At 36.9% G+C, this 17063-nt stretch overlaps 1 protein-coding gene across 1 annotated transcript; it reads right to left on the bottom strand.

The window, feature by feature from the left end:
• Nucleotides 1-2637: 2637 nt before the first annotated feature.
• LOC135125355 (putative leucine-rich repeat-containing protein DDB_G0290503) lies at nt 2638-17063 on the bottom strand. Its single transcript, XM_064050877.1, has 8 exons — nt 16272-17063; nt 10295-10365; nt 8846-10242; nt 8660-8788; nt 8550-8613; nt 4264-4440; nt 4049-4208; nt 2638-4001 (listed from the first exon to the last, which is right to left on the bottom strand). The coding sequence occupies exons 1-8, from the start codon at nt 17032-17034 to the stop codon at nt 2710-2712; spliced, it is 4053 nt and encodes a 1350-aa protein (XP_063906947.1). The 5' UTR covers nt 17035-17063; the 3' UTR covers nt 2638-2709.

The following is a 17063-nucleotide window of genomic DNA, read 5'->3' as shown; positions in this document are numbered from 1 at the left end:
AAATTGCAATCTCTGGAAATTTTAAATCGAAAAAATTAAAAATGAAAAAACAAAAAATTGTAAAACAAAATAAAAAACCGAATGGAAAAATAGCAAATCGAAAAATTGAAAAATTAGAAAAAACTCAACGGAAAATTGAAAAACTGCAATCAAATTCCGCCCTCTGAGTCATGACGAATATAAAAAATCATCAGAATTGCGATAGGGCGGGTGGGTGGGGCTTATATTTTGCGACTTTTTTTAAACATACGTAGTCATTTTTTCACAATAAGAAACATAAAACATGGTAAATTTTTGTAGACAAGTATGAATTTTGTAATTATGCTCCGTCCCTCTGGCTAACAAAGAATAAAAAAATCATAACAATTGAGATAGGGTGGGTGGGCGGGGCTTAATTTGCTTTGTTTTGCTTTTTTTTTTAATGAACGTAGTGTTGTGTTCACAACAAGAAGAAATACAGGGTTAGTCACGAGAGAATTACTTCTGAAAATTATTTTTACGCAACCCAAAATACTAATACCTTGTACCACTTGATATTATCTAAATTTAAAATGGAATGCCTAATCCATGATTGCTTTGACTTTGGCAGTGTCACTTTGACGTTAATTAATTTTTAACATTTTTTTTCATCGTTGACTCGCCTCTAGAGCCCCATTGGATCGACGACATACAGTCAGATCAATCTGGGCTATACTGAAGCCGTAAGTGCTCTACCAATGTTGTTCGCCGCTAATATGCATGTGTTAATTCGCCATCTCTGCGTCACCTACAGCCTCTTCGAAGTGCAAATCTGCAACCTCTAGACTTCTTCGGCCATCCATTTACAAAAAAGCCGTAGCATCCCCCCAAAATGCCCAACATTTTCAACAGATTATTAGTTAAATTATTTACTTACTTGTTTGAGTTTGTGTTGTAACCTTTGAATAAAATGCCGTAAAAGGAATTTTTAGAAATAATTTTCTCGTGATTAATCGGTAGCAAAAGATCAAGAGGTACACTGACAAATTTATTAGCGGCGCCGGAGGAGATTTCCGACTGGCTGCGGTACCACCATGGACATTTGCGTAACCTCCTTTCCCAGAATTGTCAAAGTGACATTGCCAAACTCAAAGCAATCATGGATTAAGCATTTCATTTTAAATTCAGTTAGTATCAAATGGTACATGGTATCCGTATTTTGGGTTGCGTAAAAATAATTTTCAGAAGTAATTCTCTCGTGACTAACCCTGTATGTTAGAATGGTAAATTTTATTCACCACATTTCTTTACAAATTTACTATTTTAAAAATGTTTTCAGTTTCTTGTCTTGAAAAGAAAACTATGTAGGCATGTTAAGAAAAAAAAAGGCAAAATACAAACCCCGCCCACCCGCCCTCATCTCAATTGTGTTGACTTGTTTATTTGTCGTGTATTGAGGGGCGGTGCTTAATTAAAAAATGCCTATTTCTCTACACGAAACTAGGATGTGGAACATGTTTTTAGTAGCGTGTTGTTGAAAGAAAACTATATATTTTTAAGAAAAAAAAAGTCAAAAAATGAGCCCCAACCTCAACTGCGATGGATTTTTCTTTAGTTGTGGAACCCCGGGCTAAAACTTAATGGTAAATTTACCATTTTTAATTTTCAAGACAAATACACTATGAAAAACATAACAAAATAAAAAACTGTTAACAAAAAACGTACAAGCTGGGACGAACTTAAGTTCAGTTATATATTTTATTAGTTCAGATGGTATAGAACGCGATTTATCTTGTACGGAAACGTGTTTACCCGTTTGATAGATGGCGCTAGTGGTGGCAAATCCGTAGTGACTATTAATGTTTGTGATTTTTTGTCAGGTTGGCCACCTATTTAAATTTTATACACCCATACAGCCAACTCTGGTCCGCTTTATTTCAATCGCATCAATGTGTTCATTCCGGACCCCTAGCTGCTTTGTTTACCATCTCCCAACCCATATAATTTTCCTTTTTACCCAATTTAAAAAAAATCTCTTCTTTTAACTAAGACCTCACAACGTCATTAAAATCGAATAAAACCTCCAACCCACAACCACAAAACCGCGTCCTCTGCCTCTATTAATTTACACCAGCCCACCCCCACGGCCCCCAGACCGCAATTACACCCCCGATGTCCACACAAGAAGCGCCCGCAAAAATCCAAAACCAATCAAAGTCCCATTTGCGACCACGACGTTCGGCACACCCACACAGGGATGATTGACGATTTTTCCGATGGGTCGTTGACCACAGATGGGCAAATAATGACTCCCGTGAGCTACCGAAAGCGACATTTGGCGCGCTCGAGACCCAAGTTGGCAGCATTGTCTTCCGAGTTATTGAACTCGATTTTACCGAGAAATCATGTCATTTTGACAGGGCGCCGGGGGCGACTAAGCGGTGACACGCACTATTCGGTTGGCAGGCCTGCGACGGACGTGGGCATTTATTCTACAAAATTAAAAATTTTACCATCTCCATAACATACATAAAAAAATTGACGACAATCGGTTCAGTAGTTTTGGAGATTATGTGTCTAATAAAAATCAGACACGACGGAAACGGGCGACCACTCAGGAAGTAAAAAAACACCTAAATATAGACTGACATTTTTGACAATTTAGATTTTTTACAACGAACATCATTTTAAACATAAAACTTGCAGTAAGAAAATTCTAAAATATTAATTAACCTAAAAAATGCAGTCCCGTCACTTCTTAAACAGCTTAGCCTTCTTGATCCATCCCCCACTCTTCGTCTCCTCCTCTTTCGCCACCAGTGGCTGTATATCCACCACCAAACTCTGCCTGCACAACGCAGACACCGCCCCCATCCTCCCCTCCTTGTCTTTGCCCCGCCTCATCTTCACCTTCCTGAACTTACTAGCAATACTGGCCAATCCGAACCGCCCCCCTAGAAACCCCTCCCCTCGTTTAGTGTTGCGTGGCAACGACACGTACCCCCCTCCGTGCACCTCGGGGTCGATTTGTCTGTAAACTTCGGCGTCCACATTGATCATTCCAGCACTCGCCGACTTGATGAGAGCCCCACAAGCTGATTCGTAGCTGGTTTCACTATCCACGCTAATTTGACTGAGACGGTTTCTAGCCGGGAATCTGATTGGCTCGTCGCAGATTTGGGGCGGGGCGGAGGCGGGCGCGTTGAGGAACTCCTCCTTCGCCTTGTGTAGTTTCTGGAGGCGGAGCTCTGACGATAGGCGTTTCGGGTCGGGTGAAGGGGGCATGGTGGGGAGGGCGTCAACGGTGTGTGATTTGTGGACTCGTAGTCGCGCCCGAGGGGAGGAGCGTTTTAACTCCTCCTGGTAGCGCTCGGTTTGAGAGCGCACGCGGCGCTCAGAAGGCGGGGACAACCATAAAGGGGAGGCGGAGCCACTACTATTACCGGATTTCGTACTATGTGAATCTTCTGACACTTTCTGGTTGTATTTGGCCATCATAAGACGAATACTTGGCGAAATTGCTTTTTTCACAGGAAGAGGGGATGGAAGAGGAGGAAGGTGCGTCACAGGAGGCGTGACACTCTCCTTACGCTCCACCTTCTTTTCTCCTTCTTCTTCTACATCTTCTTGTTCTTCACATTCTTCATCCCCCTTCAAGCCACTCTCCACCAAAGGCGTGAACAATTTCCTCGTCGTCTTGACGAAGACGGTAACCGGTGAATCTAGATTCTTGTTTTCTTCATCTAGACACACATTGAGGATGTTACTTTGAGTCGGGACGACCACTTTCTGGACGATGGCTTCGTCCACAACCACCTCACTATTCTCCGACACCGACCTACTCCTCCCCACTTTCCTATGGACGTTCTTCTTCACATCTTCTTCTTCTTCATCTGTATCACACGCCCTCCTCTTCTGTCTATATCGTATCCGTTTCTTGATAGCCCCCTGACTCTGCGTACTCTCATTCTTCACATACAAGCGCACGTTCTTCTCACTTTCTTCGTTCTTTTTGACTTGTCTTCGTCTTGGTGCTGTCAAATCTACAACCACGACGATGTCATTCTAGAAAATGAAGCAAAACCCATACCTGAAGCTGCACACACGTAGCTGAGTCTTCGCCGGAGTTCCAACATCCTGTTTTTGATGTCCTTGGCGACTTCTGTGGTGGGGTTCAAGGAACACGCTCCTTTTTCTGGAAGGGAGTCATAGACGTTGCGCTCGTTGATCTCCGAGTCGAGTTTTTCGGTCTGGAAGAAACCAGTGGGTTTGGAAAAATCCAGTGGGTTTGGATGAAGAACTTACCAGTTGGTAGATCTCGGAAGATAGGTCTTGAACGGTCTCCAGAGTCTCCAGGACTTGTTTGGTGTTGAAATCTTCTTCTTTGGTGAGGCTGGAAAATACCCTGGCATTGGCTTCTTGCAAACGGGTGACTTTTTCGCAGAGGCGGATGGACATGGCTTTTTGCGACTCGTCAAACATCTAGGAAGAAAAATTTGTCCACGGTTTATTTAGAAATTTTTGTGATTTTTGGCTTGGATTTTTCAATTCTTTGCAAGTTTAAATTTTTCAGTTTTACTGTTTTTGATTCCGAATTTTTGACTGAATTTTGAATTTTTCAAATTTCTGGATTTTACGATTTCGCAATTTTCTTTTTTTTAACGATTACTAAGTAATTGAATTGAGTTTCTCCATTTTACCGATTTTGGAGTTTTGAATCTTTGTTTTTTATTTTTCGATTTTCGATTTTTTATTTTTTGGGTTTCTCCATTTTCCCGATTTTGGATCGATTTTTCGTCTTTTTTTTATATTTCGATTTTTGTATTTTCCGACTTTTCCATTTTTCAATTCCTAAATTTAATTTTCATCTTTTCAATTTCTTGATGTTTCGATTTTTAGATTTCTCGTTTTTCCAAATTCTATACCTCGATGTCGATTTTTCAGTTTTCGTCTTTTGGATTTTTCGACTTGTAGATTTTTCCATTTGTCGAATTTTCGAGTTTTGGATGTTTTGCCTGTTTGATTTTTGGGTTGTATAAATATTCAATTTTTCGGATTTTCGAATTCTCGATTTTCAGACTTTGATTTTTGGACTTCCTCATTTTTCGATTTTTCGTTTTTCCCGACTTTTTGGGACTTTTTTGACTCTTTGATATTGGATTTTTTGATTTTTCGATTTTCGATTTTTCGACTTTCCATATTTTCGATTTTTTGAAGTTTGGACTTTCGGGTTTCCCGATATTTCGACTTTGACTTTTCGATTTGTCGATTTTTGGATTTTTCTTTTTTACGACTTTGATTCTAGGATTTTTCGATGTTTGGATTGTTCAATTTTTCGAGTTTTCGATTTTTGGAATTTTCGATTTATCTGTTTTTGGATTTTTCGAATTTTCGATTTGCAATTTTTTAATTTATTGATTTTCCGATTTTTGGATTTTTGACTTTTAGAAATTTCGAATTTTCGAGTGATGGATTTTTCAACTTTTAGTTTTCTTAAAATTTTCGATTTCTCGAAAATCATTTTTTTAATTTTACAAGTTCTAGATATTTCGAAATTTTGATTTGTGGAATTTTCAACTTTGCCAATACATATTTCAATTTCTAGATTTTTCAATTTAGACTTTTCAATTTCTTAATGTTTCGACTTTCAGTTTTTTCGATTTTCTAAATTTTATTTTTTGATTTGTCAATTTTTGGATTTTTCGGTTATCCATTTTTGGATTTCTCTTTTTACGACTTCGATTCTACGATTTTTCGATTTTTGGATTGATCAATTCTTCGACTTTTTTTATTTTGGATTTCTCAATTCTTTTGAGTTTTCGATTTTTGGATTTTTCGACTTTACGATTTGTGATTTTTTAATTTTTCGACTTTTCGTTTTTTCGATTTGTCTATACTGCGATTTTTCAGTTTTTAGATTTCGTTTGTACTTTTCGATTCTTCGATGGTGGGGATTTTTTGACTTTTTGATATTGGATTTTTTGATTTTTCGACTTTCCATATTTTCGATTTTTCGACTTTCCATATTTCCGGTTTTTTAAAGTTTGGACTTTCGGGTTTCCCGATATTTCGACTTTGACTTTTCGATTTGTCGATTTTTAGATTTTTCTTGTTTACGACTTTGATTCTAGGATTTTTCGATGTTTGGATTGTTCAATTTTTTGAGTTTTCGATTTTTGGATTTTTCGATTTATCTGTTTTTGGATTTTTCGAATTTTCGATTTGTGATTTTTGAATTTATTGATTTTCCGATTTTTGGATTTTTGACTTTTAGAAATTTCGAATTTTCGTGTGACGATTTTTTGACTTATCAAATTTTAATTTGATTTCGATTTTTCGATTAATGGGATTTTTCGAAATTTCGATTTTTCAGTATTTCGATTTCTAGATTTCTCAAATTAGACTTTTCAATTTGCAGATTTCTCGATATTTCGACTTTGACTTTTCGATTTCTCGATTTTTGGATTGTTCAATTTTTCGACTTCTCGATTTTTGGATTTTTGGATTTTTTTATTTTTGAGTTTTTCGACTTTTCGATTGGTAATTTTTGAATTTTTCGACTTTGAGTTTTCAATTTGTAGATTTTTGGATTTTTCTTTTTTACGACTTTGATTCTAGGATTTTTCGATGTTTGGATTGTTCAATTTTTCGAGTTTTCGATTTTTGGATTTTTCGATTTATCTGTTTTTGGATTTTTCGAATTTTCGATTTGTGATTTTTGAATTTATTGATTTTCCGATTTTTGGATTTTTGACTTGTAGAAATTTCGAATTTTCGTATGATGGGTTTTTTGACTTATCAACTTTTAGTTTTTTTTAAATTTTCGATTTCTCGAAAATCATTTTTTCAATTTTTCAAGTTCTGGATATTTCGAAATTTTGATTTTTGGATTTTTCGACTTTGCCAATACATATTTCAATTTCTAGATTTTTCAATTTCTTAATGTTTCGATTTTCTAAATTTTATTTTTTGATTTGTCAATTTTTGGATTTTTCGATTATCCATTTTTGGATTTCTCTTTTTTACGACTTCGATTCTACGATTTTTCGATTTTTGGATTGATCAATTCTTCGACTTTTTTATTTTGGATTTCTCAATTCTTTTGAGTTTTCGATTTTTGGATTTTTCGACTTTACGATTTGTGATTTTTGAATTTTTCGACTTTTCAAAATTTCGAATTTCGTTTTGGACTTTTTGATTTATTGATTTATGGAGTTTTCAAATTTTCCATTTCTCGATTTTTTGACTTCGATTTCTTGATTTTTCGACCTTTTCGATTTTATGTTTTTTGGTTTTTCGTTTTTTCGAATTCGGACTGCGATTTTTGGATTTGTTTTTTCTTTTCGATTTTTCGATTTTTGGATTTTTGGATTTTTTTATTTTTGGGTTTTTCGACTTTTCGTTTGGTAATTTTTGAATTTTTCGATATTCCGAAATTTCCATTTTTCAATTTTTGGATTTTTCGACTTTGAGTTTTCGATTTGTAGATTTTTTGATTTTTCGACAATCCATTTTAGGATTTCTCTTTTTTACGATTTCGATTCTACGTTCTTTCGATTTTTGGATTTCTCAATCCTTTCGAGTTTTCGATTTTTAGATTTTTCGATTTTCCTATTTGTGATTTGTTAATTTTTTGACTTTTTGAAATTCCAATTTTTCTTTTTTACGATTTACCGTTATTTAGACTTTGATTTTTATACCTTTTCACTTTCCGATTTTTGAATTTTTCGAATTCATTATTTTTTTTTCTATCCAATATTTCAAATTGTCGTTTCTTTATTTCTTCGATTTCTAATTTTTCGATTTTTTCAATAAAACGAAAAATTGCAAAATTGTAAAACTGAAAAGTCAAAAATGAAAAAACTAAAAACTGTGATAGAAAATAAAAAAAAAATGAAAAAGAAAAAATGGTGAAAATAAAAAATAAAACTCAAGAACTTGAAAAATCGAGGAAATGGAAAAATTAAAAATTGAGAAATTAGAAAAACGAAAAATTTTTTACGATATGCTTTTCGAGTTTGCGTTTTTAAATTTTTCAAATTTTCGATTTTCCAACTTTTATATGTTTCAGAATGAAGTTCACGAATTCCCATTTTTCAATTTTTCATTTCTTCAATTTATCTATTCGTTTTTTTTTTCTTTTTTTCCGGTTTATTAGTTTCCTGATTTACTAATTTTTGTTTTTTGAATTGTAGATTTTTACTAATTTTTTTTTTGAATTTTAGATTTTTAGTTTCTCGATTTTTCACTTTTTCAATTTTTTTTTCCATTTTTCGATTACTGGATTTAAAAGTTTTTTATTTACTAGATTTTTCAATTTTTCGAATTTTGACGATTCTAGAACTAAAAAATCGAAAAAATAAAAAATTGTGGTATCAAAAAAGTCCAAAAACGAAAGAACCAAATATTGTAAAACCGAAATATTGAAAATTAAAGACATCAGAAAATAGAATAATCGAAAAATAAACATTGAAAAAATAAAGGAAATGTAAAACGAAAAATCATGATACAAAATCGAGAAAATAAAAATCAAAAAAATCAAGAAAACGAAAAATCATGATTTCACAAAATTACGAAAATGTTAGTTTTACCTTGAGCCGGATGAGCTCCGAATTAGACTTTTCTTCCTGTTCCGCCAACACCTCTTGGATTTTCCTAGAACCTGAATTACATTTTTGAACTCTATGTAGTCAGAACTTACTGAATTTCCACTTCGTTTTCTTGCAGATTCTTCAAAATACTGAAAATTTCTTCAATCAAATTGTAGTTGCTTTGGGCTCTAGTTGACTCGCTTCGTCTGATCTTAGGGGCCGCACAGGTCTCGCCTTCGCTAAAAAAACAGACTCTATAAAGACTCCATAGAAGGTCTAGATCTTCTAGATCCTACCATAGCTTTGCTTCTTGTCTTTGATAGATGGGCTGCTGCGTCTTTTGCGCTATTGCAATCGGGTGCAAGGGCTCGGCTGTTTCTTCAACTATGTCTTCTATTTCGACAATCAGTGCTTCTGGTTCATCTAGCGCTAGAGTTTCGTGCGAATGACTCGAGATAAACTGCTCTGAGGAAGATCTAGAATCGTCTAGACACTCCTTTTCTAGCTCTTCGACGTCGTTTAGAGAGAGACTTGATGGCTGGTGGCTCATCAAGGGACAAGTTAGATTGAGGGCAGAAATAGCTATACTGTCGGCGGATTTGGATCTCACTAGAGACGAGGTTTCGTTTCTTTGAAGATCTTTCTTGTCGGGAGTTAGGGAGGAGTTCAGGAGGGCGAAAGTTGAAGATTCGGGTCCTATTCCTTGGGCTTTTTCCCACTCGTAGAGTTTCTGGGTGAACTTTCTAGAAATTCCTTCGAAGCGATAGAAGCCTGAAGGTGTGTGTATTAGGACTTCCTTTTTGAGTCCTCCGACGACTGAGTTTCTCAGTTTTGATAAAGATTCTTCTCGTTCTAGGAACTTCTGGCGCTCTCTTTCTAGTCGTTGTTTTTCTTTCTCGATTTTTGTTAGTTCTTTTTCGAACCACTGGAGTTCTTTGTCGGTTTCTTTTTTTTGTTTTTGGCTTTGTTTGGGGCTGGTTTTGTCGCTCTTCATCTGCTTCCACTCTTCTAGTTTCTTCCGGAAGTCCTCCGACAGGTTTTGGTAGTCCATCTCGCTCTTCGGCCCACTCAAGCTCTTCCACCTCGGCACGTCCGCCAGCTTCTTCTTCGTCCCCGAACCCTTCCGGATCTTCTCCCACTCCTGGAGCTTCTTGCGGAACTCCGGTGGGAGGTTCTCGCTGCTCGTCATCGGCGGCTTCTTCAGCGATGGCTGCGCCTTGATCTTCTGCCACTCCTCCATCTTCTTGATGAAGGCGGGGTCCTTGGCGTCGTCGAGCGCCGCCGGGGGCGCCGCCGTGCTGGGCGAGTTCTGGCGCATGCGCTCCCACTCCCCCAGCTTCTCCTGGAACTCCAGACTCAGCTTCTTCTGCAGCTGCTTGTAATTCGCCTGGACCTCCTCCTCGGCGCTCGGGGGCGCCGCGTCCGGCAGGAACGCCTTCTTCACCCGCGTCCACTTGGACACCTGGACGCCGTCCTCGGCGGCCTGGCGGTAGCGCGCCACCACCTCCGGCGGCACGTCGCAGCCCTCCTCGAACACGTTGTCCTCGTCGGAGCAGAGCTCCACGTCGATCTGGACGTCGTCGCTGTGGGCGCTGAGGCGGTGCTTCTTCTTGAAGCTGTTGCGGGTCTGGATGATGTCTTTCATCTTGGCCCATGGTGTTTTATGGGATTTATTTGATTTTTGGGATCCCTCCTAAAACGCGCCGGACTATTGTTTATTATGGTTAGGCTAAAATGAAACAAACCTTGGAATGTGGAATGTAATTATGCGAATGTTCGTCATCTGAGCTCTTGGGGTCCGAGCAGTGGCGTGCGTCTGCAAGGGAAGGGGAGAATTCGCACTCGGGCTATTTTTGCGGTATTTTTAGGCGGCGCGGACGAGGATCGCGGCGTTTTCTATTTTTTACGACGCATGTCACTGAACGAAAGTGTGTTAGGACGAGAATAGGCGCAGTGGCGGCGCGGGGGGCGGGGGACGACGGCGGAATTTCGCCCGCTGGAGAAGAGTTGGGGACTAATCTACATCATTTCGAAATTCTTAATCGAAAAAAAAAAGGGGCAGGTGCAAGCATGCGCGGGTAAACGGTAGGATTAATTTCGACACTGGGGACTTCTCGTCCCGGAAGTGGCACTAGAAGATGAAAATATTTAAGAAGAGGAGGGCAAATTTCTACACAAAATAAACCAACACAGATTCTTTGAAATTAAGAAAAATACCAAGATTTATTTAAATTCATTAAAAAATAAACCAGGGGTCCCCGAGATTTTTATACCTTTCTAAAACATAAGTGGTCCCCAAAATTCTTTTAAATTCCTTAAAAAAATAAATCACTTGGAGCTCAGAGATTCTTTTAAATACTAAAAAAAAGGAAACTTCGTAATTCTTTTCATTTCTTAAAAAAACACCAGTGTTTTCTGAATCCTTTCACAAACAAAACACGAGGGGTCCCTGAGATTTAAAATCTTATAAAATACTAGGAGCTCCCAAAATTCTTTAATTTTTTTTCAGAAGCAAAACACCTCGAGATACTTTTAAATTCATTCAAAAAAGCACTAAGGACTTTGAAATTCTTTTGAACTCTTATAAAAGGCTTCGAACATTCTTTCAAATTTTTAAAAACAAAACAGCAGAGACCTGAAGATTCTTTTTAATTAAAACACTGGGAAATTTATAAATTGTTAAAAAACTTGAAAACACGAGATTCTTTTTAATTTTTTGAAAAAAAAAAACACTTGGAAACCTGGGGTTCCTTTTAATAAAAGAAAAAAACACTCGGAAACCCAAAAATTCTTTCAATTTAAAAAACAATAAAACAACAGGAGCCCTAAGGTTTTTTTAGTTGTTAAAAAAAAGATTCGGGAACGTGACATTCTTTCAAATTCTTTCAAAAATAAGACCTGAGGGATCCCCAAGATCTTTTAAATACTCAAAAATAAATAGACTACGGGTTCCCGAAGTTGTTTAAAATTCTTTCAAATTAAGTATAACAGCGGTGCCGAGATTCTTTTAAATTACAAAAAAAAAAACGCTAGGAGCCCTCGAGATTCTTTTTATTTTTTTGAAAAAACATTTGGAGATCTGGAAGAACCCCCAAGATTCATTTAAATACTTAAAAAAAAAATACGACGGGTTCTCGAAATTCTTTTAAATTTTTAAAAATAAACACTAGGAACCCCAGAAACTCTTCAACATTTTTTCAAAAACAAAACACATTAAAACTCTTGTATGATACTCGTGTGAAAACTCCATTGCATTACTCACTTACATACAGCGCTCGACTGCGTCTCGCGCCGTATTCCCGTTCGTAATGCAATGGACCGTTTTCAACACTTGTAACATAAATAACTATTAAAGTCATTCAAAAAAGCTCTAGAGAAATCTTTTAAACCCTTTAAAAAAAACTAGGCGCCTCCGAGATTCTTTCAAATTTTTCAAAAACAAAACACCAGAGATGTGGAGATTCGTTTTCATTAAAAAACATTGAAAAACCCAAATTATTTTTATAAAAAACACTAGGAAACCCTAAGATTAAAAATAAAATAAATTAAACGTCGTTTTTTCTTCTTTCAAAAAAAAACACTGTACCTGCTAAGATAAAACTGATTTTGGCAAATGACCTACTCTCTAAGAAAATGAAGGGTACAGGCTATACCATTTGGTAAAATCACTCTTATCTAGGCAAGGATTAGCCCCGCCCACCCACCCTTCATTTTCTTCAAAGATATGACATCTGCCAAAACCAGTCTTATTTTGGCAAGTACTAGCCCCACCGTCCTCCCTTTATTTTCTTAAAGGGTATGTTATTTGGCAATATCAGTCTTATGTTGGCAAACAATAGCCGCACCCACTCGCCCTTTTTCTTGGGGGCTTAGTACCTCCTTAGATAAGACTGATTTTAGCAAATGACATATTCACTAAGAAAAGAGAGGGTGGGTGGGCGGGGCTAGTACCTGCTAAGATAAAACTGATTTTTGCAAATGACATATCCTGTAAGAAAAGACAGGGTGGGTGGGCGGTGCTAGTACCTGCTAAGATAAAACTGATTTTGGCAAATGATTTACTCTCTCAGAAAATGAAAGGTAGAGGCTATACCATTTGGCAAAATCACTCTTATCTAAGCAAGGATTAGCCCCGCCCACCCACCCTTTATTTTCTTCAAAGATATAACATCTGCCAAAATCAGTCTTATTTTGGCAAGTACTAGCCTGTGATGCTTTGAATTCTTTCAAATTCTATCAGAAACGAAACACAAGAGATCTCTGATACTTTTCAATTCATTCAAAAAAAAACATCAGAAACCACGAAGTTCTTTTAAACTTTTTAAAAAAACATGAAAGTCCTTAGAGCTAATGATAATAATAAGAGACCTAAAAAGATTCTTTTAAGTTCTTCAAAAACAAAACATTAGTGACCCAAGATTCTTTTAAAATAAAAAAAATACACTTGGAAATCTAATATTTCTTTAATTAGAAAAAAAAAAACACTCAAAAAGCCGAACTTATTTTATATAAAACAAAAACACTAGGAAACCCTAATTCTTAAAAAAAAACTCTCGGAAACTCGAGATTCTTTCAAATTTCTTCGCAAAAAAAAAACACGAGAAATTACAAGATTTTTTTTCATGCTTTTAAGTTCCTTCAAAAAATGAACCTCGCTCCGAGATTTTTTCAAATTTTTCAAAAACAGAACACCAGAGATGTGGAGATTCGCTTTCATTAAAAAACACTGAAAAACCCAAATTGTTTTTATAAAAAACACTAGGAAACCCTAAGATTCTTGCGATTAAAAATAACATAAATAAATAAAACGTCGTTTTTAATTCTTTCAAAAAAAAAAAAAAAACACTTGGATCCCCTGTGATGCTTTGAATTCTTTCAAATTCTATCAGAAACGAAACACAAGAAATCTCTGATACTTTTCAATTCATTCAAAAAAAAACATCAGAAACCACGAAGTCCTTTTAAACTTTTTAAAAAAACATCAAAGTTCTTAGAGCTAATGATAATAATAAGAGACCTAAAAGCGATTCTTTTAAAATAAAAAAAAAAAACACTTGGAAATCTAATATTTCTTTTAATTAGAAAAAAAACACTCAAAAACCCGAAATTATTTTTATATAAAACAAAAACACTCGGAAACCCTAATTCTTAAAAAAAAAGTCTCGGAAACTCGAGATTCTTTCAAATTTCTTAGCAAAAAAAAACACGAGAAATTACAAGATTTTTTTGTATCATGTTTTTAAGTTCCTTCAAAAAATGAACCACTTGGAACCCCCGTGATTTTTTAAATACTTAAAAAGGCGCTAGGGATTCCCGAAATTCTTTCAAATTCTTTCAAAAATATAACATCAGGGGTTCCGAGATTATTTTAAATAAAAAAAGAACGCCAGGAGCTCCACGATTTTTTTAAAAACTTAAAATAGACTAAGGGCAACCGAGGTTATTTTAATTTTTTTGAAAAAGCACTTGGAAACCTGGGATTCCTATTAATTAAAAAAATTCAAAAACCCTCCGAATGTATTAAAAAAAAAACCGAAAACCCTAAGATTCTATCATTAAAAAAAAACAGGAACCCCCAAGACACTTTTTAATTCTCCCAAAAAAAGACCCAGGAACTGTTTTTTTTCCTTTAAAAAATAAACCACTTGGAGATCCACTAAAGGTCCCAAAATTGTTTTTAATTAAAAAAACAAAAACAAACGCTTGTAAACATCTAAAGATCCTTTTTATTTTTTTGAAAAAGGAACACTTAGAAACCTGGGATTCCTTTTAATAAAAAAAAAACCTGGAAAACCTAAGATTCTTTCAATTTAGAACATCAGAAGCCCAAAGTTCATTTAAGTTAAAAAAAAACTCAGGAACTTGAGATTCTTCGAGATTCTTTTAAATTTTTAAAAACAAACACTAAGAACCACCGAAATACTTTAAAACTTTTTCAAAAGCAAAATGCCTTGAAATTCTTTTAAAGTCATTCAAAAAAGCATTAGGGATCTTGAACATTTTTTCAACTCTCAAAAAACACTAGGTCCTTTCCAGATTCTTTAAAATTTTTCAAAAACAAAACATCAGAGACGTAAAGATTCGTTTTCATTAGAAAAAACACTGAAAAAAATCGAATTTATGTAGGTAACCTTAAGATTCCTTCATAAAAAAATAAATAAATAAAACATTGGGAGCTAATAAAGCTAATTCTTTCAAAAAAAAGCCTGGGGAACAAAATCCTTCAAAAACATGATTTTTTAAAATTTTTTCAAAAAATAAACCACTTTGAGCCCACTTTGAGCTCGTGTAATGCTTTTAATTTTTTCAAATTCTTTCAAAAACGAAATACAAGAATTCTCTGAGATTCTTTTAAATTCTGTAAAAAAAAAAAAACGCAGGAACCCGCAAGATTCGTTGAAACAAAATTTCACGTATACTCCTTTTAATTAGAAAAAAAAAAACACTCAAAAATCTGAACTTATTTTTATATAAAGAAAAACACACGGAAATAGTAATTCTTAAAAAAATCTCGGGAAATTAAGCTTCCTTCAAATTTTTACTTAAAAAAAAGTTTTCAAATTCTTCCAGAGGTAATAAGAGATTCTTTTAAAATAAAAAAAAACACAAGCTAATATTCGTTTTAATTAGAAAAAACAACACTCAAAACCCGGATTCATTTACAAAAAAAATTTTAAATTGAAATGTTTTATAACAACAAAACACCAGCAGCCCCTAGGGTTTTTTAATTATTTCAAAATGGGGTTCTTGAGATTCTTTCAAATTCTTTCAAAAACGAAACAGGGGTCTTTGAAATTCTTTTAAATTCTTTAAAAAAGCGCTATCAGCCCCCAAGATTCTTTCAATTTTTTTTAATGAAGCCCGATATTATTTCTAAATTTTTAAAAAACAAAACAAAAGGAACCAGCGAAATGTTTTTAAATAAAAAGACCTCGGAAATTCGAAATTCTTTAATTTTTTTCAATGAAACTACTGTTTATGTTTTGCTGATTCAAGCATGCGTGGGTACCCAGCAACCCAAATAAACATAAACAGTTCTATAGTGATAAATTGATAGCAGTCTAGTACGTACTTATGTTTCACATAAAACACTTAAAACGGAAAATCGGAAAATAGTTCCGCCGCCACTGCGTGAAATTTGGACTTTTCCGGTGTAACTCGACACTGCCGAACTTGCATCCATTTTTACCGTCAAATCGCCGCCCAAAAATAACCCAATGTTTCAGGAAGTGACATTGCTATTGTACCAACATAATTCCGTAACGGAAATTACGCTTTACGACCTTCTATTTAAAGTGCAAAAGCCGCTTTTTGAGCGGTCCTGTTTAGACAACGCCAGAAAAATGTGTCGAACGATCGAACCACGATCGATTTTATTTTTGACGGTGTCAAAGTGTTTGAGTAACCCAATTCCTCCAAGTAATATTCGCGCTTTATAAATACCCCAGATTCAATATTTATGGACTAGTTTCGGTCTTTTTGTCATCGCCTCGGACCGACGCTGATTACGGGTAAAAATAACTAAAATAACTAGGGTCGATTTTTTGTGCATCATCGTTTCATAGTTTGCATCCCGTGGGCTAAATTTAGACGTCGGATGATGAAACGGGTAATATTTTTATGATTTGGCTAGATTATGATTCGAGGTAAATTAATCGGAGTGGTGCAGGGGTTCGATGTCGGACCGGTTTGTTTCGCGTTTTACGTTAATGACGCTCTTACCGCCCCTGTGGAACTCCTCCACCGACGACGCCGCGCTCAGCGTCCCCGGCGTGGACACCTCCGCCGCCCCCGAGTCCCCACTGTGTCCGTGCTCGTCGCACGACGGCACCCTCAGGTACCTCGCCACCTCCAGCGCCGGTCCCACCCCCACGCCCCCGATGCCGCTGTCCTGCGACTTGGCGTCGCTCACGTTCGGCGCCGCCTTCTCCCACTTGAACGCCGCCTTCACCTTCGTCCACTTGGACACCTTCTTCTTGTCGCCGCCCACGCACTCCGACGCGCGCCGGCTCTCCTGGCGGTGGACCGCCGCCACCGACACCGAGCCGCTCCTGTTCCTGCGCATCACGCTCTGGCGCTTCGCCTTCTTCGGCTTGGCCTCCGCCAGGATGGACTCCAGGATGGTCTCGGCGAAGGCCGTGTCCTTGTCCAGCTCGGGGCACTCGGCGCGCTCGTCCAGCTCCTTGTGCATCTTCTCCAGGTTGTTGAGGTGCTCCAGGTCGCGGATGCGCCGGTGGAGGCGGGCGTTCTGCTCGCGCAGCTCGAGCATCTGCTCCATGAGGCGGTAGAGCTTGTCGAGGTGGTCGAAGGCATCCTCGACGGCGGACGTGGAGCGCGAGTAGAGGAGGGTGGACTTCTGCAGGCCGTCGAGGTAGACGAGGAAGTCGTCCTTGTCGGTGGGGTCGGGGGGCGGCGTCGGGAGGCGGCTCACGTCGAGGTGTCTGCGGGACCGCCTGCGAGGTAGTGAAGGAATGTTTTCACTCATCGTCACATGTTGCACGGTTAGACGCACGT

This window comes from Zophobas morio, unplaced genomic scaffold (assembly GCF_036711695.1).
Source record: "Zophobas morio isolate AGI-343-1 ecotype UQ-CSIRO unplaced genomic scaffold, CSIRO_AGI_Zmor_V1 ptg000008l, whole genome shotgun sequence".
Taxonomy (NCBI): Eukaryota; Metazoa; Arthropoda; class Insecta; order Coleoptera; family Tenebrionidae; genus Zophobas; species Zophobas morio.
This window is presented reverse-complemented; position numbering and strand designations above follow the sequence as displayed.

Bases quoted from the DNA above. Each gene is read 5' to 3' on its own strand.
- LOC135125355 (XM_064050877.1), bottom strand. From the start codon at position 17,034: ATGAGTGAAAACATTCCTTCACTACCTCGCAGGCGGTCCCGCAGACAC. The intron at 10,243-10,294 runs GTTTGTTTCATT...GGCGCGTTTTAG, and splicing joins ATTACATTCCACATTCCAAG to GAGGGATCCCAAAAATCAAA. The intron at 8,614-8,659 runs GTAAGTTCTGAC...TTCAGGTTCTAG, and splicing joins GAAAACGAAGTGGAAATTCA to GAAAATCCAAGAGGTGTTGG.